General features: G+C 38.6%; 2 protein-coding genes and 1 pseudogene across 2 annotated transcripts; 1 reads left to right on the top strand and 2 right to left on the bottom strand.

Moving 5' to 3' along the window:
• Positions 1-508: 508 nt before the first annotated feature.
• Positions 509-3,321, bottom strand: LOC115829249 (GTPase IMAP family member 4-like; annotated as a pseudogene).
• Positions 3,322-3,806: 485 nt separating this feature from the next.
• LOC115829248 (GTPase IMAP family member 4-like) lies at positions 3,807-20,889 on the bottom strand. Its single transcript, XM_030793308.1, is given in 7 exon segments — positions 3,807-3,818; positions 10,198-10,325; positions 10,742-10,749; positions 10,787-11,665; positions 11,897-12,386; positions 15,361-15,426; positions 20,880-20,889. Coding segments are annotated over 7 exon segments (1,593 nt in total).
• Positions 20,890-23,907: 3,018 nt separating this feature from the next.
• LOC115829246 (GTPase IMAP family member 9-like) lies at positions 23,908-25,014 on the top strand. The gene is made up of 2 exons (XM_030793307.1): positions 23,908-24,595; positions 24,935-25,014. The coding sequence occupies exons 1-2, from the start codon at positions 23,908-23,910 to the stop codon at positions 25,012-25,014; spliced, it is 768 nt and encodes a 255-aa protein (XP_030649167.1).
• Positions 25,015-25,709: the final 695 nt, after the last annotated feature.

Here is a 25,709-nt window from a genome sequence, read left to right as displayed (position 1 = left end):
TGGCTATCAGAATAACAAAGAGAGAGAGAGAAAAGAAAAAAGAAGAAAAAAAAAACTGTAGAAAAAAGAAAACGTTTTAAAACATTATACTGCAGAGAGACAATCAGTCGGATTCCAATCAAAAGCAAGAACTGACTGAAAACAAATCCCTCCATCATCTTTTCCCTCACTGAGGTGATGACATTTAGAAATGAATAGGTAAGTACTGAATGTACTGACTGTACTGACACAGCAGAAACCAAGGAGCACTTCAAACAACACTTAGAACAGAGCTCACCTCCTAATTTAACTCATTTTAATTTAAAACATTAAACAGACTGAGGACTTCCTGCATTTTCTATTGTCTGAGGGTATTGAAAGATTCATTTTAAAACCATGAACTTCCAACATCCTCAAGCAATGGCCACAAAGGACTAGTTTGTTAGTTTGATTGTATGGTCATATTGTTGTGTTTTTAAAAGCGATTCTAAGAAATGTTATGTTTGCATGTTGATCTCCCCGGAACTTCTTATGGTACAACACAGTGCTTCTTTTGTTCTAACTTTTCAACTACGTTTCTTAGTTCAGCTTCTCTTGTGATATACTCTCTCAGTAGTCTTTCCTCTTCTGCTTTCTGTCTTTCATCTTCCAGTTTCTTCTTCATCTTTTCCATCTCCTCATTGTATCTTGCTCTCAGCTTTTCCTTTTCAGCCTTAATCTCTTTCTTATTCTCTTTCAGTATTTCCTCCTGTTTCTGTCTGATGACCATCTCTACCTCCTGGAACATGTCGTTAGTAAAGTAATTGTTCCTGTCAGACTGGATCATTTCTTCAATTTTCTCCAAAAGCTGAGAAACCTGTCTTTCTTTTCTCTGTTATTAAAGACATGGAGTCTCCCTCCACAGTCTCTGATTAGCTTTTTAATTTGGGCCTGATTATTGCTAGCTATGTATTCCTCAATAGATTCATCCAGCAAATCATCTCCTCTAGTAAACAGAACTATACTGAACTCTGCAGCCTTTGGACCAAAGGTATTTTTTATCATGTCCAGAGTGTCTAAATCTTCCTGTGTTATGCTGCCAACACTCAGCACAATGATGAATGCATGGGGTCCTGGTGCCGACAGAGAAATGCATTTCACAATCTCTTCTATGACGTCTTCATTAGACAGTGTGGTGTCAAGCAAACCTGGAGTGTCCACAACAGCTACTGATCTCCCCAAAACCTCACCAACTCCTTTTTTACAGACCACCGTCACTGAATCTGGACTAGCTTTACATTTAAATTCATTTCTCCCCAGAATGGTGTTTCCTGTTGCACTCTTTCCATTTCCTGTCTTCCCAATCAGCACTATTCTCAGACAAGTGGAGCTGTCATTTTCACCTAAAGGACAGAATGACTTTGGGTTAGAAATTAATAAAGGTTTAGGAAATGGCAGATCAGGCTGATATCAGTTTTCTGAACTTTCTTGGTGAACATTTTCGAAAATCAAAAAATTTTACTTTTTTTCCTTGTTGTCAAAATCAGTGGAGTAGTTTGACCTGTGTATGAAATTCACAGACACTGACCCTGTTTACACTGTAGAGCTCATTATCAGATAACTGTGTCTGAGAAAACTTCAGCACATTTGGGGTTTATTTCAAGCAAGCAGCTATTTTCATGTGTCTTTCACATTATTTCTGCTGGACAGCTAATGAGTTCATGTACTCTCACTGAGCTCTGTTTAATTCAGTCTCACAGAGGATCTGTGCTGGCTTTATTAACTGTGACTGACAGGATATTTCTCAGAAACCAGAAATCAATCCTAATGTGAATCATAATTAACTACAGGTCACACTGTCATGTATGAACAAAGCGTTCCACATTCTGAGATTCACTCTGAGATTCTTTTCCCCCCAAATACTATGACAACAGTCTAAATGTGGACCACTTTCCCTGCATTAAATTCAATTTGATATCCCTTGTTTTCAGAGCACATTAATTTTATTTTATGCTCCAGTTATTCTTTGAAAATGAGAAACAGACCAGCCACAGATCACATCTCATTTTCTTAATACTAACAAGATTTGTTGCTCTCCCTAGTTTTGCAGTTTGTACTCACCTGATGGTTGATTTTTCCTTTCTAATTCCTGGATTTTTCTTTTCATTCTGTCTCTCTCCTCTCTGTAACTCATCTCCAGTTCATGTCTGGCCTTTTCTCTTTGTGCCTCCACATACATGTTAAGAGAGTAGGGCTTGTCTTTGGTCATCATACTCCCCACCATGGCCACCAGCTCTGGGACCTGATGCGGATCAGCATTTTTCACTAGTTCAAATATTTTGTATCTGCCCCCATAGCTTTGAATGAGTTCCTGTGTGTCAGTACTCTGTTCTACAAAATTAATTACAGCACTGTTAATGTGTTCTGCTGTAAAAATGACCATGGTGTAATCATTGACTCTTGAGCTGAATATTGTCTGAATCTTCTCTATTTCTCCTTTGTCTTCATCAGTGAGGAAGCCCTCAGGAATGACCAGGAGGAAAGCATGGACTCCAGGATCACAGAGAGAGACACAGCGGAGAGTCTCACGCATCACCTCCTCCTCTGAGAGCTGAGTGTTGTACAGAGCTGGCATTTCCACCAGGGTGAGCAGGCGTCCACACACTTCTCCCTCCCTCCTCACACACACTGAGCTGGACTCTGGACTGGTCTCTCTCTGACCCAGTATAAGCTCTGATATGGAGATCTTCACTGATCCAGCACACCCACACAACACCAGGTTCAGTCTTGGAGGGACATGTTCTGAAACTGACACACACACAAAAAAGAAAACGTTAAAATTAATTTACTGGTTAGATGTGATCATATCATGTGGGATCATTGAATTCCTGTAGATTTTGTCTTTATTTGTTTATCTTGTTTTGTTTTGTTTCTGTCACCAGTTCAAGGTGTAAACTGTTAATCTGACTTTCACCTGAAACTCATTTGTCTCATTCTAGTCAGAGCTTAGAAGTGTAACATTATTTAAATGCTGAACACTTCTGGTACAAGGAGAACTGAATCCAGGCATTTCAATATCACACACTAATTATACAATATATTTTTTGATGAATCAGTTTTAATGACTGAGAGAACAACTATAGATTCTCCATTTAAAGTAATTTAAGAATTTTATATAAATCTTTCACGGATGGCTTTAAGAGTGTACTTACCACTTTTTTTAACTAGAATTTTTGTGTCAAATTGTCTGTATGGTTTAGACTCCAGTCTCAGTGTTCGCTCCTCTGTGGTCTGTTGTGCATCTTCATAGTAATAACAGGTGAAACACTCTCCTCCATTCCCTTTGACTATCTGATCTATCATCTCCATTAGACAATCAGATTCACTCTCTCTCTCAAGCCTGAAGTGCCTGTTATTACATTCTAAAATCATCCGCTGCACATGATCAATCCCTTCATGTAAACCCACACTGGTGTCTGACCTCTGATTATCTGTGGTAATCACCATGCTGTGTTTAAAAGCCTCTTCAGAGAATAACATAAGAATTTTCTTCATTCTGTCTCTGTCTGCATGAGAAAAGTTGTCAGGCTGCAGCACCAGTATAAACACATGAGGTCCTGGAGCAGACAGGGACACACACTCTTTCACTGCCACCGAGAGCTGATCATGTGAGAGTTGAGGATGAAACAGGTCAGGAGTGTTCATGATGAGAATGCTTCTTCCTTCTCTCTGTCCTCCAATTCTCACAGTACGCCTCACTGTGGCCGCAGAATGAAAAACATCACTTTTAAGGATGAAGTTTCCCACTCTGTCATTCTCTTGTCCATTCTTCCCCAATAAAATAATCCTCAGCTCAGACTCTGGAGAAAAAAAAACACATATAATTACAGAATTGTGTCAGTGTCACTAATTCACCACAAGATCAAAAATCTGTTCCCTGAGGTTACACTGAACTGGACTCAGTGTTCACCAAGTTTGACTAGTGCGCACTCAGAGTGAACTACATTTTTACCAAAGTGGACTCTGTGCTCAGTGAGTTCTGACTAAGGTGGCCTGTGATCATTCATTTAGATTAAATGGTTTAAGTGTTTAGTAAACCTTAACCAAACTGGTCTCTGCATGTACTTGATTATGCTCCAGTTCCTGTTTGTGCACACAGACTTCAGTGTCAAATCCACTTTCACAGAAGGTCAGTTGGTACTGTGTTAGAAATATGCCTAATTGAAATTTTATGTCATGGTAACACTCAGAAATGAACTCAACAAGAGACACACACACACACACACACACGAGACACACACACACACACAGATATACTTGTATGTATGTATGTGTATATATATATATATATATATATATATATATATATATATATGTGTGTGTGTGTGTGTGTGTGTGTGTGTGTGTGTGTGTGTGTGTGTGTGTGTGTATATATGTTCAATAACTTTCAATAACTTTCAGAAAAAATAAGTTTTCTAATGATATAATTGTTTCCCAGGTTTTAACTGTAGGTAAGAGTGTTCCAAATATGAGGTTATTCAAAATTTCCATTGTTGAAAATTACCATTATTTGATGTGACACACACTGGTCAATCCTGTCATGGCTTTTCAAGCAGGCTTATGGAACTAAGCAACAATCAAGAGGGATTTAAAGGAGCCTCTTTCACTAAGTACATTTAGACACATCATGACTGGCACTGCAACACAAAAGCCTTAAAGGTCTAATTTGTTCTCAGTGCACATATTTACTGTATTACTGTCCTCATACACATCTTTTACATGACGGTTTTAAGGGCTGCCCCGCTTGCGTTCAGTCCTATAAGTCCAAGTCCTATATGAAGTCAGATGCCAGTGTTTCCCTGATTGCCTTAGCAAAGTCTTTCACTTGCTGATAGTAGTGAGTCATGCATTGATTCTCATTAAACTTGTTCCAGGCTCTCCCTGTTAGCACCACTGTTTCCTCTTAGCCTTGATCTTAGCTTGTTACCTGACTTAAGATCTTGTCCAGGCCCCAAAGCCTTTGTCAGAATATATCAGAGAAATAATATCTCAGACTGCATTGAATATGAACCAATGGGAGGTGATCTGGTGACATGAAATCCCAAACATGACAGCTTGCTACTGATGTCCCCCTGTGCAATGTATGTAGACTAAACATTTTCTCAAGATGTGTGAACTTTGATTGGAATCATTTTAAATTCCTCTGGTTAAGACTGTAAGACAGTGATCATAACTGTAAATGTTGTTCTCAACTGTTGTGTGTCCTACCTGACACAGGAGCTGAATTGTACAGTGACTTTACAGTTATTCTGAAAAACTGTCTTACAGCTCAGTGCTCTGAACACTGAACCTAGAAATTATTCAAATAAGTGTTCATCAGCCTTAACATATAATAAATAGTAGCATTCATGTAGCAAGTACAATAACACTCTTCAAGGTATTGGCAGAAAGGGGGAATGAGGGTATGAAGGAAGTGTGAGGTAGGGGAGTCTAATATTTAATATCATAACCACTAAAATATTTATTAACCCATGTACTGCAATGTAAAAAGTCTCCACTCCAATTACCGCCCAACAGCACCACATAAAACAGACCAGCCAGAGAAGTTTCAGACCCTAAATTGATTATTTCTGTTGATTGTTATTGTCTATATGTTAGATCACACCTCCAGATGACTCGCAGGGTTCAGTCAACATTCACAGGATAAAACATAGCGACAAATTATTTAAGAGATATGTGAGAAGTCAACTTGCAGTACTTGAATAGCATACTTAATAATACTGTATGAAGAATATATAAGTAAAGTTTACATAAACAGGGCAGAAGTAGAGTGGGAAGGGGGACTGTGATACCAGGCTCTTCACATTTTACAGAATTAACACTTCCCCACCAACACAGAGGTTCTAAGAAAACGTTCAGCTATATAAAATGTTTTTAAAGTATTATTTTCTCAATGTGAGAGTGACAGCAGTATTGCTCTGAGAGACAGACAGACTACATGTGTAATCCTGTCCTCCACTCCAGGGGCAGATCAAATCTGAGAGTGTCTCATGCATCAAGAATCAATCAGAATTGATTTGCTATTATACTGTAGTATTTTCAGTTTCTCACTCTCTCTCCCTCTCTCTCCCTCTCTCTCTCTCTCTCTCTCTCTTCCCCCCTTCATATTCCCGGCATGCCAAACCCAGAGGTGTGGGTCTGCTGAAGTTGTGGTAAACAGTCTATTTTACAGCTTATGCTATGTTATCACAGGACCTATAGTTCACTCAGACCTTAGTGAAAAGTTTGGGTGTTGTGTTTGTTTGTGTTTGTATTTGTGTCACTGTCTCTCTCCTTCTCCCACTGTTTGTCCCTCCCTCTCTCTCCTCTCTCTCCTCGTGACAGGAGCAGACAATGAGTAGCGTGTCAGGATTTGGCAGCAACGAGTATTTATACCAGGAGAAAGATTTGGACCTCTCCATCCCTCCATATCAAACCAATATTCTTTGTGAATTTTGAAACTTATTAAAACAGCATTGCTGTCATTGTGACTATCGCGTTAACGATGTGTTTTTGTTAGCCTTTGTTGTTGTTATTGTTGTCTTTGCTGTGTTTTTCCCTGTAGTGCTGCAAATATTCCCACATAAATAGCGTTTTTATATACTCTGTAAACAGATAGTCTTTGTGGAAAGGAAGTCTTAGGGGGTGGGAGCTATTTTCATTGTTTTACTGGCTGTCTCCTGACTTTCAGTTAGAGGGAGTTAAGGAAGTTGCTTTGTTTTTCTTCTGTAGTTTTATTTTTCTTAGGTTATGTGTTTTTTAGATAGTTGCCTTTTTGTTTGTTTGGCTTGCCCAACCTTGAGGTCTGTTTACACTGCATCCATTTAATTTATTTGTATAATAAATGTTGGTTCATTCTGCTGGAGTTCTTTTGATGGTGCACTGGTAGTCTGGTGAGGGGAGGGAGGGTTCCATAGGCATCTGCTTGCCTTTTGAAATAAAGTATAAACATATGTTCACAAGTCAGGGCTGTCATAACCTAATACAACAAACATATGTTAATACAACATAAATGTAGAAAAATGAGCCATATACTAAAGTAGTGAATCTGGTTTTATCTACAGCCCATTGGTTCAAATGTCTTCTCCTCCATCTTCTGTATTTTCTACCGCTATTTTTTTCTAATTCTTGCTTTCTTTGTTTCTTTCTCTTCCTTATTCTGCAACATGAAAAACAACAATATCAACACCTTTTGTGATACAAACAACAATATTATTCATTACTGTCCACAAGAGACACTGTACTTAGTATTGTTAATACTGAGATGGTAGCAGCTCCATAATATTTTACAAACATAACCCATACTGTTTAAACCACACCTTTAGCCATACCATCTATTCCCCATTCTCTCTCTCAGTCCCTCCCTTGTCTTGTCTGTATTGTGAGATTTGTCTCTGTGCTGTTATGTGTGTGTTGTTATGTATCAGTGTATCATTATTTATATGACTGTTATTCATTTTTCACTATGATCCTGTCCCTGATTCTACACTTGGCAGTTGTCTCAGCCCAAACCAGTGGAGCTGACATCAGCTGTAAGTCATAAGTGGCTATGAACGACTTGTTCTTACGGCATCTCTGTCTGTGGCTTCCTTTATCATACACGAGTCCTTCCCTATACCTCATTTCCTTAATCACATACAAACACTTCCTTATACCTCATTTCTTTAATCACATACAAACACTTCCTTATACCTCATTTCTTTAATCACATACAAACACTTCCTTATACCTCATTTCCTTAATCACATACAAACACTTCCTTATACCTCATTTCCTTAATCACATACAAACACTTCCCTATACCTCATTTCCTTAATCACATACAAACACTTCCTTATACCTCATTTCCTTAATCACACACAAACACTTCCTTATACCTCATTTCTTTAATCACATACAAACACTTCCTTATACCTCATTTCTTTAATCACACACAAACACTTCCTTATACCTCATTTCCTTAATCACATACAAACACTTCCTTATACCTCATTTCCTTAATCACATACAAACACTTCCTTATACCTCATTTCTTTAATCACATACAAACACTTCCTTATACCTCATTTCCTTAATCACATACAAACACTTCCTTATACCTCATTTCTTTAATCACATACAAACACTTCCTTATACCTCATTTCCTTAATCACACACAAACACTTCCGTATATCTCATTTTCTTAATCCATACAAATACTTCCTTATACCTCATTTCCTTTATCACGCACAAACACTTCCCTATACCTCATTTCCTTTATCACACACAAACACTTCCTTATGTGTCATTTCTTTAATCACACAAATATTTCCTTCTCCCACTTCCTATTACCCATAAGTAATATCTGCTCTGTCAGTGTTTTCATTTTAAACTATATCAATCACATGTTGAACAGTAATTGTTTTTAACATAAGTCATTTTGTATTTTGTCAGTTTTGTGTGAGTCAGAAGGGTCCAGCTAAAGTGCTATAAAAATTCACCACACAAAACTAGATACTTTAAGAGATTGGTATTTGTAAAGGAATTTAAGCTTGTTTGGTTTTCTCTGGATGAGGTTTGCATGTATGGAATAGGGAAGGTGCATTTGTGGAAGGAGTGCATTTATTTGTCTGCATAACTATAAACTGTGTAGAACGTGTAATATGCGAAACAAGATAAGATATTGTGAAATATCACATGACTCATTAGAGCTGAATGACTACAGGGTGGCCCCTCTTCTCTCCTCTAAACATCATCTCTCTACACTGACTCACTTTCAAAACCTCTTATCCTAATTAGGGTCACAGGGGGTGCTGGAGCCTATCCCAGTGGTCCATCAGGGCAGACACACAGACATTCATACCTTAGGGAAATTTAGTGTCCCCAATTCACCTGACCTGCATGTCTGTGGACTGTGGGAGGAAACTGGAGCTCCCAGAGGAGACCCACGCAGACACAGGGAGAACATGCAAATGCCACACAGAGAGGATCCTGGCCGCCCAGGAATCGAACCCAGGGCCTTCTTTGCTGCAATGTGACAGTGCTACATGCCACCTACATCTTCTCAAAATCTCTCATTCCTGTCAGTAACTTCCCCCAGCGGGCATGAGTAAGTGCTTAATCAATACATAACATGTCCACACTCTACCCCACACTAATTTTAAGTTTACTCAACTTAATTCTATTAAGTTGTATAAACTTAAAATTAAAGAGTTTTTTAAAAAAAAAGAGAACGGTCACTGCACTCATCATTACAACTACTTTGCATCTGGTGCAGTGCTTAGCTGACAAGCCAATGGTGTGAAGCCACCATCTGTGAGATAATAATTGAACACCTCTAAATCAGAATCTTGAGTAAATACAATAATATATCACTATGACGATTTCAGCAAGGCTGATGTTCGTGATTGACGTGAAATAGCTGCCACTCTCCTGGGGTGACTCAGGTGAAGTGGGCGAAACAATGATGATCTGTTTCTGAGTTAAGGTCTTGTACTCTCTCTCTTGTGATTTTAACTTTACCAGTCCAAGTTAGTTCAAATGACAAACTCAGTGACCACAACATGTTTTCCTTTGTTACATAAACTGAGAACTTGTAATACTCAACTTTAGCAATTATCCCCAACAAATATATTTCAATCCTGTATTACTTATCCTTAACAGGTAAATTTACTTAGTTTTCCTAAGGCAACGGTTGTCCAAACGTTTTGTTAAGTGAAGTCAGCTACTTGCATTTTACAGTGCACAAGGCCTACATACAGTCTGTTGTAACGTAATTCTTATTTTGTGCATCTAAATCAAGATGACAAATTGTAAAGCAGTGTATAGTACTGAAAACAGATAAAATATTACTGTTTATTTTAGCACTGAAAGCATATAAAATATGTAATGTTTTACCTGGTGAGTATATTTTAATCCTCTCCTCCTGTGTTCTGATAGTTGTCCTCATCTCTTCAGTGTCAGTCTGATATTTCAGTTCTGTTTCTCTCAGTGCTCTGTCTTTTTCCTCTTTCTCTTTCTCTGAATCCTCTCTTTCTCTCCTCAATTTATCCTCCAGTTCTCCTCTCTTTTTCTCCTCTGTTTGTTTTTGTATCACCATCTGTTCCTCCATGTCTTTTATTCTCTTTTCTCCCAGTCTAATTTCCTCCTCTCTTTCATTCTCTTCATTTTGTGCTTGTATTTCTTCTTCAATGTCTTCTTCATTTTCTCTAATTTAGCTACAATTCTAGTTGTCATTTCCTCTTTCTGTTTCTCTGCTTTTTGTCTCCTTTTGTCTGTCTCGTTTAATTTTTCCACAAACTCCATATTTTGCTTCTGTCTTTCTTCCTCCAAGATTCTCATCGTTTTCTCTAATTCTGTCACTTGATTGGTCCATTTCTGTTCTATAACATCTGTTTGTTCTCTCCACATCTTCTCTTGTTCCTCTCTCATTTTCCTCTCTTCTCGTGATTTTCTTTCCCACTCTTTTTGCTGCAGGTGTTTTAGACATTCTTGCTCCTTCACTCTCTCTTCTGCATTCTTTAATTTTTCCTATAAATCTCTCTGTTTTCTCTCCAGTTTCTCCGTTTCTTCTTTAAAACGCAGTTTACTTTTCAGTACTTCCTCCTTGTGTGTCTCTCTCAGCTCTTGTATTGCATGTTCAAATTCCTCCATTTGTTTTTTCTGTTTCTCATCCCATTCTCTCCTTTCTTTCTCGTCTCTCTCCATCCTTCGTCGGTCCACCTGTTCTCTCCTTAACTGTTCTTCTTGTCTCTGTTTCTCCCACTCTTTTCTCTGTCTCTCCACATCCTTATATATTTTCACCTCCCACTCTTTCATCCTTTTCTCATCCTCCTTTTTTCTTCTTTCATATTCTTCTTCTCTTTCTTCCATCTCTCTTTTCATTCTCTGTTCTCTCTCTTTGAATTCCTCCTCCCTTCTTTTCCTTTCTTCATTCTGTCTCTTTCTCTCCTCCTTCATTGCCTCTTTCATTCTCTCCATCTCAGCCTCATGTTTGGCCTTCAGTTCTTTTTTCTCTCTCTCTATCTCCTCCACTCTCTCTCTCAGTATTCTCTCCTTTTCCTCTTGGAGAGCTTCCTCTACCTGTCTGAACATCTCATTAGTGTAGAAGGTCCCTCCATTCTCTGACACCATGGTGTCTATCTTCTTCAGGAGTTCTACAACCTGAGTTCACTTACTGGGGTCTGTGTTGTTAAACACATGATATCTGCTACCACACTGGTCAATCAGTTTCCTTAAGTCAGTTCCAGTGTCTCCTATATACTGTTCAATGGTTTTCTTCCCTAGCTGATCTTCTTTAGTGAACAGGACCATAGTGTAAGTTCTGGATTTATCTCCAAACGTTTCTTCAATCATCTCAACGGCCTTTTTTTCTTCTGGGGTGAGCCGCCCCACTGCTAGCACTAGGAAAAAAACATGTGGTCCTGGTGTTGCCATGGTGATGCATTTGCTGATCTCTTTTTTCATCTCCTCATTATTGATCTCTGTATCAAACAGTCCTGGTGTGTCAATCACCGTTATCTGTCTTCCATTGACTTCAGCTGTCTCTCTCTGACACTCTCTAGTCACTGACATATAAGACACATCTTCTTTAAAAACACCTTTTTTCCCCAGGATGGTGTTTCCTGTGGCACTATTCCCAACACCAGTCTTCCCCAGCAGCACTATTCTCAAAGTGTCTGATCTCTCTCTTAAATCTGTAAAAAGACACAGAGATGGCAGCATGTGATGAAACTTATATTATTAAGTAATGATTACAGTATACATTAAAAAAATGTATTATATAAATTATAGCGTGCAAATTGTTTTCTTGTTACCTGATATCTTATTCTTTTCCTCTAACCCTCTGACTTTCTTCGTCTTTTGTTTAACTCCAGACTGGTATTTCTTTATTTGTGTTTCCACCAGAGTATCCTGGTACAGGTCTGTTGTATGACTTCCCCTATTCCATTCCACCAGTTTGTCAACACTCTTCAGTAGCTCTGACACTTGTGAACTGGAACCTAAGAACTGATGTCCTCCTCTGCAGGATCTGATGATTGTCTGAGTTGATTCATCTAATTCTGTCACTTCCTGTCCAGGTTTCTGATTTATTAGGACCATGGTGTAATCATTGACTCTTGAGCTGAATACTGTCTGAATCTTCTCTATTTCTCCTTTATCTTCATCAGTGAGGAAGCCCTCAGGAATGACCAGGAGGAAAGCATGGACTCCAGGATCACAGAGAGAGACACAGCGGAGAGTCTCACGCATCACTTCCTCCTCTGAGAGCTGAGTGTTGTACAGAGCTGGCATTTCCACCAGGGTGAGCAGGCGTCCACACACTTCTCCCTCCCTCCTCACACACACTGAGCTGGACTCTGGACTGGACTCTCTATGGCCCAGTATGAGCTCTGATATGGACATCTTCACTGACCCAACACACCCACACAACACCAGGTTCAGTCTGTCACACACTGAAATAAAGAAAGGGCTGTTAGGAGAAGAACCTTTTCATCATGTTTAGGTCCAGCGCTGATCTATATGTCATTGTTAGAACAGTTGGGTAAAGCTTGGCACATAGAGTCAGAGGACTGTCCACAAAAACTCTAATGAAACAGTGTTTCTCTCCATGTTTACTACCCCTGTAGACCGCTGAGGTACTATAGGTCCACTCTTATCAACACTGAGGATAAAGGACTTTTTAAGTCTCTGCTGGTCAAAGGTTAACAGGGCATCTGACAAACTACAGACAATTTCACATTAGATTACTGGGTACATTTTGATTATTTTATTTTATTTAAAATAATTCAGAGAAACTTGTTTAACTAAAATATTTTTGACAGAGACAGTCTTGAAATATATGGCAAGTATATTCCTTTCATAGGAGTTGCCCAAAAATGTATGATATTTATTAAATAATGGACTACTTGTAGATATTAATGACTGTACTGTGTATGTTTGAATACCCACTTATACTGTAAACAATGTAAATGATTTTTTTAAGGACACATGAAAATTGTAGATCATCATTCCAATATCTAACTCCACAGAATCTCTAATCACATCTTTACACTGCTTTGTCAATAAAATCCAGTCTGATCTACGAACATGAAAGGGACCCTGGTAAGTATATGTGCTGTCCTATATGTGCAACTATATTTTCTATGTAAGCACAGGTAAAATCAGTAATCTCTATCCAGAAAGCCCCAATATGACAAGTAGTTTCTGACCAGATAGACCAGTCATGTTTTACCAGTATTCTAGGGTGGTTACAATCAGTAAGCTGACCAGTATTCCAGATGGGTTACTGTCATAGCCTTACCAGTATTCTAGAGAGATTACTGTCATAGCCTTACCAGTATTCTAGAGAGATTACAGTTATTAGCCTGACCAGTATTCTAGAGAGATTACTGTCATAGCCTTACCAGTATTCTAGAGAGATTACAGTTATTAGCCTGACCAGTATTCTAGAGAGATTACTGTCATAGCCTTACCAGTACTCTAGAGAGATTACAGTTATTAGTTTTACCAGTATTCTGGAGAGATTACAGTTATTAGCCTGACCAGTGTTCCAGACACATTACTATCGTTAGCCTGTCACGAGATCTTGTTACATGATGATCCCTTACGATGTTATGTCACCACTGGCAACAGAGTCCTCTCAAATAACAGTGTTACGTGCTGCACACTGTGCGTTTTATTTGTGTGTATTGTTTCGTTTGAGTGTCTCTCTTTCTCCCCAGGTACCCAGCTGTGCGCGAAAGGTTGTCAGTTCCATCTGGCCTGATGTTACGTCCCGCCTCCCCGTGCCAGCCTTGCCAACCAGGAAAGGAGTGCCCCTTTCGGCTTGTCCAACCAGACGCAGAGCGCCAACATTTAAAGAAGCGACATGTGCTGTGTTTGCAGATCCCAATCTTGTTGTTTGCCTTTGTGCTTTTCAGGTTTTTCTGCTATAATTACAAACTTGTCATTCTGTGTCCGACCCTGAATTCTCGTTTATTGACTTCGTTTGTGGATTGTGCATTGGCCCTGGTGTTTTGGTTATCGTGAGGAGAAGGACAGGTAAGAAGGGGGATCCCCGTGGTAGTAATTCACTGTGTATAGGGATAGGTTAGAGGCGGGTGCCACTAGTGTGTTGTTAATAGATAGCTAGTGTAGTTAGATTTCCTTTGGCTCTGCCACCTTTTTGTTTTGTAGTTCAGTGTATGTTTTTCCGGTGTAGTCATTTAGGGTGGTTTTTGTTTTGCTAGTTTCTATCCTTTGGCACTGTCTGTCGTCCTCTCCCACCTTCGTGTGTTTTTGTTTGCGCTTGCAAATACACCTGTAAATATATTGTAAATATCACTTTGTAAATATTCCAAATATATTGTGCACTTTTTTTAGCATTGATTCCCCGCGTCCATGTTTTCCTCTCCCATCACACCGTCCCAAACCAACACAGGTGGTGGGTTCCTTTATGCTACATCCCCTCTACATACCCCTAGATACCACACTCCACTGGGGACGTAGCAACAGTGTTTTAGTCAAAATCAGTGATTCAAATTCAGTGCACAAAACCAATACTTAATTTACGGCTAAAAAAAGAAACGTGTAAGTGAACTTCCCTAAACACTGCTTTAAAATATTCATTTTTAATATCTAAAAGTACTGAAATGCTTCTGATTGTCACTCTTTAATTGAAGGGGCTGTGCAGTAATTATTTTCCAAGTTCTGGAAAGTATATTGTTTTAGAATAGCACTGATTCAGCTATAGCACTGATTCAAATACATTCAGTTATCTTACTACCCTGGACATTGTAGAGACATCAGGACCTCACAACTTGTAATTAAATCCCTAAAAAAAGCTCTGTAGCTGATGGCATTCGTGAGACATCCCTTAATTCACACTGCCTTTGTATTTTCTGTTCTTGTTCTATAGAGCTCCGGACATCACGTGACTCTTTTGCATCCACCACCATGTTGGCAGAAAAAGCGTGAGCAAAAATGAATAGGCCAGAGTAGATTTCAAGCTGTTAGAGTTCACAGTACACTTTAATGATAAGGACATTGAGCGCTATATTGCAAAACTTTGTAGATTAAACATTACTGACTCTTATATGCCCCCGGGGTGCTTTTCATGGGTACTGAAAAAAGCAGCAGCTAAAAATTGCTTTGCCATCTCCGAAAAGAAAGGGTCAGCGCCACACATTTTAGTTAACTTTATAACGTTAAGCGAACTCCGACGGCTTGAAATATACTCTGGCCCATTCACTTTTGCTCAGTTTTTCCTGCCAACATGACGGTGTTTTGATTTCGACCGTTCAGTGCCGGATTGCGTGACTGGAGCTTTATTAGTGACGTCACTGCTGTTGCTCTTTAAAGGTTCTGTAAGAGAAAGATGAGTCAGTCTTCTTTAACACTTACTGTCTGGGCGTTCCATTTGAGGACTAGATCTCCCTGCTGGCTGTGTTGACTTCTCATCACTCATTTCTGTGAGAAAAACAGACAGAAAAAAAACATGTTTAAAGATCGTGGGTTAGTCAAAGACAGTCAACTCGTTCAGTGATTTGTTTGAATATGTTACATTTGTCACGACTCGGCTCAAAAGAGGTGACAAAAAGGAGCGCAGACCATGGACAGATCAAATTAAGGACAAAGCAAATTTATTATAAAAGAAAAAAACCATAATTTAACGATTAGACTGGTGGTCAGCAGTATCAGTAGTGTAGGCAAAGTATGGATGTGTGTTAGAGAAGTGTTGGGGTGTTGTAATGCAGCAACCAAAATCCTCAGGAAACAAATGGTGGAGGCCTGAGGAAAAGAGAAACAGAAAAGAGTTAGAAGGAAGGTGGGAGGGCAATAGAGGAGGAACCATCAGTTCCCTTTAGGCTTTATACACCTGGAGATCAGAACACCCAGGTGACCAATATCAACCAGGACGACCCTCCCACTTTGACACCCAACCTGCAAACACAACACAAATACAGAGCAGTGGCCGTCACACATTATATTAGTTATATTAGTGAATGCTGAATTTCAGAGGTATGAATAGCCTCCCGTTTAGACACATGTGTGACTTACTGTGTAGTGTATGCGAGCTGGAAGATTATAGTTGTAATTATTTTCCATCATATAAAGAGGTTTAAAAAATGATGAGATACACAGTATTATATATCATTTGTTAGTCACATGAATGATTCTTGTGAGTCTGTTAAACTGAGATACAGTGTAAATTTATCCATGAGGTTATCAAAGCTTATTCTGACTATAATAACGTTTACCCTGAGGTTACGGAGGTTCATATAGACTATAATGATATTGTGTTTATTTACCCAGGTGAGGCAATGTCTTTTTTACACCCATGCTATCTTACAGTCTTATTGTGTCCTGTACATTATTTTAGGTGGACAACATGATACAAAATCACACTAACATCCAATTTTATGAAATCTCACCTGGATTTACTATTAGACTCATTATTTAATTTCCTCATTAACATTAGTGAGGGTAAATGAACTGAAGACAAACACACAAAAGTGAGAAGAGGACAAAATTATAATACTGATTCCTAGTAAAACAGATAGGACCAGTAATCTCTGACCATAGAGACCAGTTAGGACCAGTAATCTCTGATCAGATAGACCAGTTAGGACCAGTAATCTCTGACCACAGAGACCAGTTAAGACGAGTAATCTCTGATAAGAGAGACCAGGTAGGTGTAAAAAGTGCAATAAGCGTAAGTGCTTTACAAATCAAGTTGAATAGAATAGAATAGAATAGAATAGAATAGAATAGAATAGAACAGAATAGAATAGAATAGACTAGAGGTTTGACATGACAGTGCCCGGTGAATCTCAAATTTCATCTCTATGAAAATGGATTTGTGATATTTTTACTCACTGTAAAGAGGTGGAGAAATTCTCCCTTCTGTCCTGACCACTGCTGTATCTGGGTGAGAAAACATGACATATGAGGTAATTGTGCAGAGTATTGTCTGATCTGCATTATTACGTTTGTAAGAGAAATTGTTGTGAATATTCTCTCACATTTACTGGTTAATGACTTTGATATGAATAAGGGTAATAGTAATATAATTATTATTAATATTTCTTTCACCTGGACTGTTATTATCAGATCTTCACTCTTCTGGTCTATGTCATTTATCCAAGTCCAGCTCTGTTACCATCAGATCTTCACTCTTCTGCTGGTCTCTGTCATTTATTCAAGTCCAGCTCTGTTACCATTAGATCTTCACTCTTCTGATCTCTGTCATCTATCCAAGTCCAGCTCTGTTACTATTAGATCTTCACTCTTCTGGTCTCTGTCATTTGTCCAGGTCCAGTGCTGTTATTTCTGGTCTCTGTTATTTCTTTTCCTCCTTTTCCCTCCATTCAGTGTCCTGAAGTCCAAATCCTGAAGTTTAGTTGTAATTTACTGTGAAGAGAGATGTACATGGACAGTGTTAATCTAACATATTGCAGTGTCAGTGTGTATTATAAGAGACTAGGTCATTATTAATCCCTTAAAGATTGAAACAGATAACAGCCCAGAGGAGGAGAATGGGAATGGGACTTGGGATGAAAATGCCCCCCCCTTCCAAAAAACCCCCCAAAAAAACAGCTCCTCCAGTTGCCATCAGAGGTCATAAACAATTTATGAAAATGAAATAATTATTTTGCATTTCTTGCCCTTGCGTAACCTCAGCATTCTTTTTAAATGAAGTTTATTTTCACTTTTAAATTGACTAATTGTAATAATTCCATATAAATGACAATGTCACCAGCATAGATGAAACACCTTCACAGTAGGCCTTACATGACTAAATGACTTTGCTCTTTGCTCTGAAATGCACTAATAGATACAATACCATACACTGTCTGATATCTCTACTGGGATAAAGTATTGGATACAATACCATACACTGTCTGATATCTGTACTGAGTAAAGTATTAGATACAATACCATACACTGTCTGATATCTGCACTGAGTAAAGTATTAGATACAATACCATACACTGTCTGATATCTGCACTGAGTAAAGTATTAGATACAATACCATACACTGTCTGATACCTGTACTGAGTAAAGTATTAGATACAATACCATACACTGTCTGATATCTGCACTGAGTAAAGTATTAGTTACAATACCATACACTGTCTGTGTCTGTCTTTGCAGTGGTGTTGTTTCTGTGTTATGCTGCTATGTTACTATTCCGGGATTTTGTTACAGGCATGTTGAGACACAGCAGACATTTTATTTCTTCCTGATGTTTATTTTAAGCTGAAATTTGGATTTCAAACGGCATAAAAGATAGATAAAAACAAAAATCACGTCCTTATTTTCAGCACGTAAAATTTCATAAAATACTACCTGAGTATCTTCATATTTCTTTAAAATTTCCAAACTGGTCATTTTCAGTCATGAACAAAGTGAAAGCAGTTTGCATAGTCACATGACATGGTCACAGGATCTGAATGTGTGATATGATGTCTCCCTCTGCAGGTTAGTTTAACCGTTCATTCCTATAGACGTGTGTTCAATACAATGAAATGTCTTCCCAACAGTGTGAGTTTAGAGTTTCCATTGAGAAACAATGCTAACAATTTGATCAGCACAACACTTTACTGACATCATCATAACAAAGTGGGTCTATTGTACCATTAACTAAAGCTGGAGTGTATCTTTTGACAAAAAGTATTTCAACAAGACTGTGTCAGAGTGAAAATAAAACATACAGGAGTTGATTATCATTGTGTATCTGTACTGATTGTGGACACTTTACACAGTTAAGTGTTGTGGACCAACTTATTGTTATTGTGATTTTATGCATTATAGTGAGTCATGTCATAACTGAATCTCATATTCCACTTTTTCCTCAGAGAAGGCAGAGTGCGCCCTCTTCTGGCCAGTAGAGGGACTGTGGGGAATTATGTTCATACCAGCCCATGAAACAGAAAGTACATGACTCATATTTGTGGTGCCTAACAAAGCTAAATGTGTAATATATTACTGCACATTATTATAATTAGTGGGAAAAAAGCAGATGGTGATAAGTGGTTTTTATAAAGAACCACCTGGTTTATTTTCTCTTTCTTTATTCTATAGATTCACCTCCCACTCTACTGAGTGACATTCTTCTTCAGAACAAATACAGTACAGGTCATGTGGTGTGTTAGGGTCATTAGGGTCTTCAGATGCAGATGTGTCTAAAGGAACATCTGGTGAAGACATCACTCCCCTTTTACCAACCTCAGGAAGCAGGCTGGGAGACAAACACCTTGCCTAAAACCTTGTTTTTTAGGGGGGGGGGGGTGTTGTTTTTTTTTTGTTTTTTGTTTTTTTCTGCAAATATGTCAACCTGCATAGTCAATAACATTATAAAATGTAATTTCATGGACCTTCAGTCATGGGAATAACTGAGGAGGAATACCTGAATATGGCCATGCTCCTGATCAGTTCTATACAGAAAAACACTTTGAACTAAGTTTAAAAGCTCTCATTAATGGACTCTAATTTTTTCACTGCCCTGACCACTCAGTTTCTCAGTTTTTCCTCGTGTTGAGTTATCCCTCTGTTTGTTTTCTTGCTGGTACCTCTGTCTCTCTACATTCTTCTTTTCTTTGGCCTGATGCTGTACTTGTCCTTACCCTCAGAGGAAACCTCACCCTACACACATCTCTGCATGTCTCACTGACGCTGCACACATCTCTGCATGTCTCACTGACGCTGCACACATCTCTGTATGTCTCACTGACACTGCACACATCTCTGCATGTCTCACTGACACTGCACACATCTCTGCATGTCTCACTGACACTGCACACATCTCTGTATGTCACACTGACACAACACACATCTCTGCATGTCTCACTGACACTGCACACATCTCTGCATGTCTCACTGACACTGCACACATCTCTGCATGTCTCACTGACACAACACACATCTCTGTATGTCTCCCTGACACTGCACACATCTCTGCATGTCTCACTGACACTGCACACATCTCTGCATGTCTCACTGACACTGCAGCCTGGATGGAGGAACACCACCTACAACTCAGTCTGTCAAAGATGGAACTCCTGGTCATTCCAGCCAGTCCTGTCGTTCATCATAACATCTCCATTCAGCTCAACTCATTATCTCTACTAATGTCTAAATCTACCAGAAACCTAGGGCTGATGACAGACGACCAGCTGACCTTAAATGACCACCTTACAGCAGAACCCCCAGTGCTGCAGGTTCACACTATACAACATCATATCTGTCATAGTGTACAGCCCAACTCCTTATGCAGGCACTCATGATCCCAAAACATAATACTGTGAGATTATTTATTTAATGCTACACATTCTGGCACTGAGCAGAAGTCATCTGTCTCGTAACGTGAGGAATACCTGTAAACTAAAATATTATTTTATGCTGAACATTGAAATATTTACCACACGTATGTATGTATGAAAAGACGATGCATTAAGATATAAAGGCTGAGTAAATGACACATGTGTCTTGTGTGTGGCTTTCTTATCATTAGCAGTAGCCCCAGTTCATCAGAAACCAGGAAGAGTAACAGCAGGTTTGATTCCTGATAGGGAAATTCTACTGATATTATCATGTTCAGGAAAAAAAACAGCATCATGCAAAATGAAAAAAGTTACAGAATTGTCATTCCAAAGTGTGTATGATATAACTACTAACTACCACATACTCACAGTTTAATTTATGAATAACACACACTCTTTCTTAAAGAGCAAATATCATAACCACAATTATTTAAGATAGTCAGACATAAACTTCATCAAGTTTGTGTCACGGTCCAGCCCTGCTCTTCCAGATCCTAGTCCATGTTCTCCTCGTGTCCTGTCATGTAAGTCTTGTCTGTCTGTTTCTGGTTTCTCCGGTCCATGTTTTGCACTATTTCCTGCCTGGTTTCCACTCACCTGCTGCCATTTTCCTCATCAGCCACTGCATTTAAACCCTGTTTGTTTCCACTCCAGTTTGCCGGATTATCTAGCCATCTTTCCTGTTTCCTGTGTTGGTTTGTGTGCTTCATTCTTGTTACCTTTCTGATCTTTGCCTGTTTTTTGGATAAGTGTTTTTGCTTGTTGTCTTTTAGACCTTTGCCTGTTTTTCTGGACATTGTTTTTGCCTTGTGTTTCTGGAACTTCTGCCTGTATTTTTTTCTGTCTCTCTGTGCCTGACCTTCTCTGCCTGTTTTTGACCACTGCCTCTGTCTTTGCCCACTGATACCGTCACCGTGATTCAGTCTTATTGGATTTCTTGGAAGAATACACTTCATTAAACACCTACTAAAATATACTCTGTTCTCTGAGTCTGCTTTTGGGTCCTCAGTCAACCAGGCCTCACCGGCCCTAACAGTTTGTGTCATGACAAATGATACTAGATCTGGGAGTGTGTCTGTGTTCCTTTGCATGCCAAAGGCCATGTTATATCAGACATGCAAATGATTCTTCCATGCAGTTTCACTTTATTTTGGTCTTTCAGTTATTACATTTGCTTTAATAGAAATATCCCGGGCCTCTTTGTAAATGTAGAGTCGACCTGCTTATCCTACGAACTCAACGCGTATAATAATAAGTCTTAGGGCTGGATTGATTTACTGGGTCTACTGGTATTTGAATATGTGTTACTTGAAGATGGTACATATGTTATTACAATTCTTATACCTGCACCTTACACAAATGATGGGTTTTTATGTGGGTGTGAGTTACTGTGGATGTGAACCACAAAATAAGATGTGGAGGAGAGAGGACAGTGACATGTCTGTCATTCAAATAGATTTGACTGAATGGAGCCTGCACAGCTTGTCTGGCATTAACACAAGTGAAATTACTTGGACTCTCTAATTTTTGGAGAGGCAGCTGTAAATTTCCACTCACAATATATCTCAGATCTGTGGTGTAATAAATAGTGTGACTTGTGAGGAGCATGTCAGTATAACATGAACACAGTAAACATTCAGCTACTTCACCAGCGAAACACACTCACATATTATATATTCCCTCTGTCTGAAACATAATGCCCCGCCCCCTCTGCCCCCCCAGTCGTTCTGTTTAAACCGGTCACACGCTCCACTCCACACTCCAGTCCCACTGTATAATCCAGCCTGACTGACTGTGTGTGTGTTTCTGTGTAAGTCACACTGGAATCTGGATCTTTCACTCTGATATATATTACTGCAGCTGGACACAATGAAGATGAAAAACACACATTGTCCAGGTGAGAATTTTTTTACTACACTGCTGTTCCATGCTGAGCAAGTTCAAGTCTCAGTGTCGCCACAGACTGGGGCAGTATTTGGACTGAGTCCTGGATCTTTTTTTTTTTTTTTAATGAATATAATTGGTTGTGTTCTAGATCAGATTTAATAAAGAACATGGTTGTGTTCCGGATCAGGTTTTGTAAAGAACATCATTGGTTGTGTTTTAAGATCAGATTTTGTAAAGATCATAATTAGTTGTGAAACGGTAATGGTACCAGATGATCTTCCAGATAACTAAATCATGGTTGAAAACATGGTTGTGTTTATTATTACGCATCTGGAAACTCTACTGCACAAGAACCAAACTTCATAAAACATCAAGTAATGTTTGATCTGAGTCTATGATGGTGTCCTTGTTACATTGTCTGTCAATTACAAACCAGTATCAGACATGCAAGAGGAATTTGCATCTGCTTTGGCTTCACCTTGGACAGGCAGTTCACACATTTCGTTATATTTGAATAATCCATATTTGGAACAGTGGAACCATTCATCATGTGAAATGACCATGCTTTATGCATAATTACTGTAATGTTTTTCCCCTGTGATCTGCAGAAGTTGTGAATGTGACTTAGGTTGAAGACTATAGAAAAAGTCAAATTCATTTATGATTTACTGCTCAATGTCAGGCGTGCAGTGGAGCTGGACCCAAATACAAGACACAGTGGACGTGACGACAAAAAAAGGAGGACTTTACTTACAAAAAAGTAGACAAATAAACAAGCGCAAACAGGAACCATAACTGGAGACAAACAGTGCAGCCAAACAGAGTGTCTACAAACAACAATAGACAAAGGACAGGTCAAACACAAGGGCTTAAATACAAAAGGAGAACCAAACTGTGGGAACATGATTGGTGGAACTTAACAGGGGTGAAACGAGGTTAATAAATAGAATAAACAGAGTCAGGTGAAGGGCGGAGACAGACATGGAACAGGAGCACAAGACATTTCAAAACAAAAGTTCAAAACAAGGTGCAAAATGTGACACTCAATAAAAGCAATAAAAATTAAATGTGTATTAATTAAATGCAAATTAACATTACAGACAAAATATTTTACATAATTTATATTTAAATAATTTAGTACATTCCAAAAGTATGAAAACGTATTAGAAGCATTAATTCTCTTTAGAAGAGAATATCTCAGTTTCAGGTAACAGACTGCAGGGCTGGGACAAAAGGTTTCATGCTGTGTTTGTTTGTGTTTGTTCAGTAGAACAGACGGTCCACAGGTGTCTTTTTATTGGTGAACCAGAGAAAACAGATCTCTTTCACTGGTCTTTCACCAGTATCATAAAGAGAACAGAGGCCTTTCATCAGAAAAATAAAGAGACCATAGTGTGTGTGTTATTTTTATAATAAAGAACCATAGTGTGTGTGTTGTTTTTATAATAAAGACACCAAAGTGTGTGTGTTATTACATGAGAGGCTGTCATCTCATCATGATCGTCTCACGAACATTAAATACAATAGACCAGATCATCATACATATAACAAACAACAAAACAAGAAAGGAAAAAGTAGTAACATAAAGACCTTTAGATGTGAGATATACTGTCACCAAATCTTCCACCTCAGTACTCCAGGACATCGTGAAAATTTACCAGAAGGTATTGTTGAAAAAATCTGAAAAGTGAATTATCTTAAAATGCTGTTTTGACTTTATTTACATGTATGAGTTGTCATGGTAACAGGCATGTCTGCTCATTTTCACCCAGACTGTGTTGAAGTCTCTTCTCCCAGTTGTGAGGAGTCTATCATCAGGATTCTCCTGCTTGGGAGAAGTGGATGTGGGAAAAGTGCTTCAGGAAACACAATACTGGGTAAACAGCTGTTCCAGAGTCCCAGACGCCATAAAGAACCAGTCACTAAAGAGTGTGTGGAGGGAAGATCTCATGTTGCTGACAGAGAGGTGTGTGTGATAGACACTGTGGACCTGCTCCACCCAGATCTGACTGAGGAAAAGATCAGCCAAGAGAGAGAAAAATGTCTCTCCCTCTCTCAGTCTGGACTTGATGCTGTCCTGTTAGTGCTTCCTATTGGAGAAGAGCTGAAGAATGAGGAAGAGATGGTGGAGTTTGTTAAAGGTTTATTTGGACCCGATGTTCTGAACTTTGTGATAGTGCTATTCACACATGGAGAGAAACTAGAAGATGATGAGACAATTGAACATTATATTCAGAGTGAAAGTGAAGAACTCCAACAGCTAGTGAGAGACTGTGGGGACAGAGTTCACATCTTCAACAACATGAACAAAGACAAAAGTCAAGTCACACACTTACTGGATAAGATTGATGAGATGGTGACCAGTAATGGAGGAGAATTTTACCCAGGGAGGAAGAGGAGACGCAGTATGGGACAGCATCCAACATGTAAGTTAGTTCTCAGAACAAGGAGTTTGTAAAGTATGTGTTGAAAGAGTGATTGTTTAAGGATGAACACCAATGTATGACAAACATTAATTTGTAGGTTTACTGGTTGTCCTCCATAATAACTGAATAAATGAGTTCAGGATCATAGAGACTATGGGACTGTCAGAATGGTTATGAGTGATGAAATACCAGTTAAACATCATACACATAACACTATAAAAACAGCAAATGTGTATGGCAAGATAGGCAGTATTGGAGAGAGAAAATGTTTTAGACACCTAATGATATATGTGATAGAATGAATAATTTGAATCATTTAATTCCTCCATACAGTTGCAGGTGAGGAGGAAACATCAGGAGAGTCATGTGACCTGCTGCCCGAAGAGAAAACAGATCAGATCACACTGGAGTTACTGTGAAAAACCAGAGGAAGAGTGAAACACACTAGGGAATATGGCTTTTGGTAGAAACTACCTGATGGTTTCATCAGATTTTTTATTTTATTATTATTTTATTCATAAAGCTTTGTTTGGTTTATTCATATTAATATTCATAGTAAAATATTTTAGTATATTATTAATTATCTTATTCAGTTTTACCACTAGGTGCTGCAGTGCATTAAAAATAGTAAACATCTTTGAATACACCTCAGACAATTCATATGCATGGAAACAGGAGTTATGTCATATCAGTTCATTATGAGATTAATATCAGAGACATATCCTCATGACATACTGATGAGTTTCTCTACATCACAGTCAAACAGAGACCACAGAATGTCACACTAATAAAAATGTTCATTAATACATGCATATTTTAAGAGAGATGCTTCACTACTGAGATTAGCATTAGCATAATAATGGAGATAATTCTGTAAAGTAAGATAATTATAGATGTAATGAAATTAAGATGTAATGGAAACCACTTTTCAACAGAAATTTTAACATAACTATAAAATATGGAATATATAAATACCATACTGTATGTACATAAATACTGTTATACCATGGGATGTATATAATGTTCAGAATTTATTGAAATGATTGGGTGTTGTGTCCGTGTCCGTGTCCGTGTCCGTGTCCGTGTCCTTGTCTGTGTCTGTGTCTGTGTCTGT

This window comes from Chanos chanos, chromosome 16, assembly GCF_902362185.1.
Source record: "Chanos chanos chromosome 16, fChaCha1.1, whole genome shotgun sequence".
Classification (NCBI taxonomy): domain Eukaryota; kingdom Metazoa; phylum Chordata; class Actinopteri; order Gonorynchiformes; family Chanidae; genus Chanos; species Chanos chanos.
This window is presented reverse-complemented; position numbering and strand designations above follow the sequence as displayed.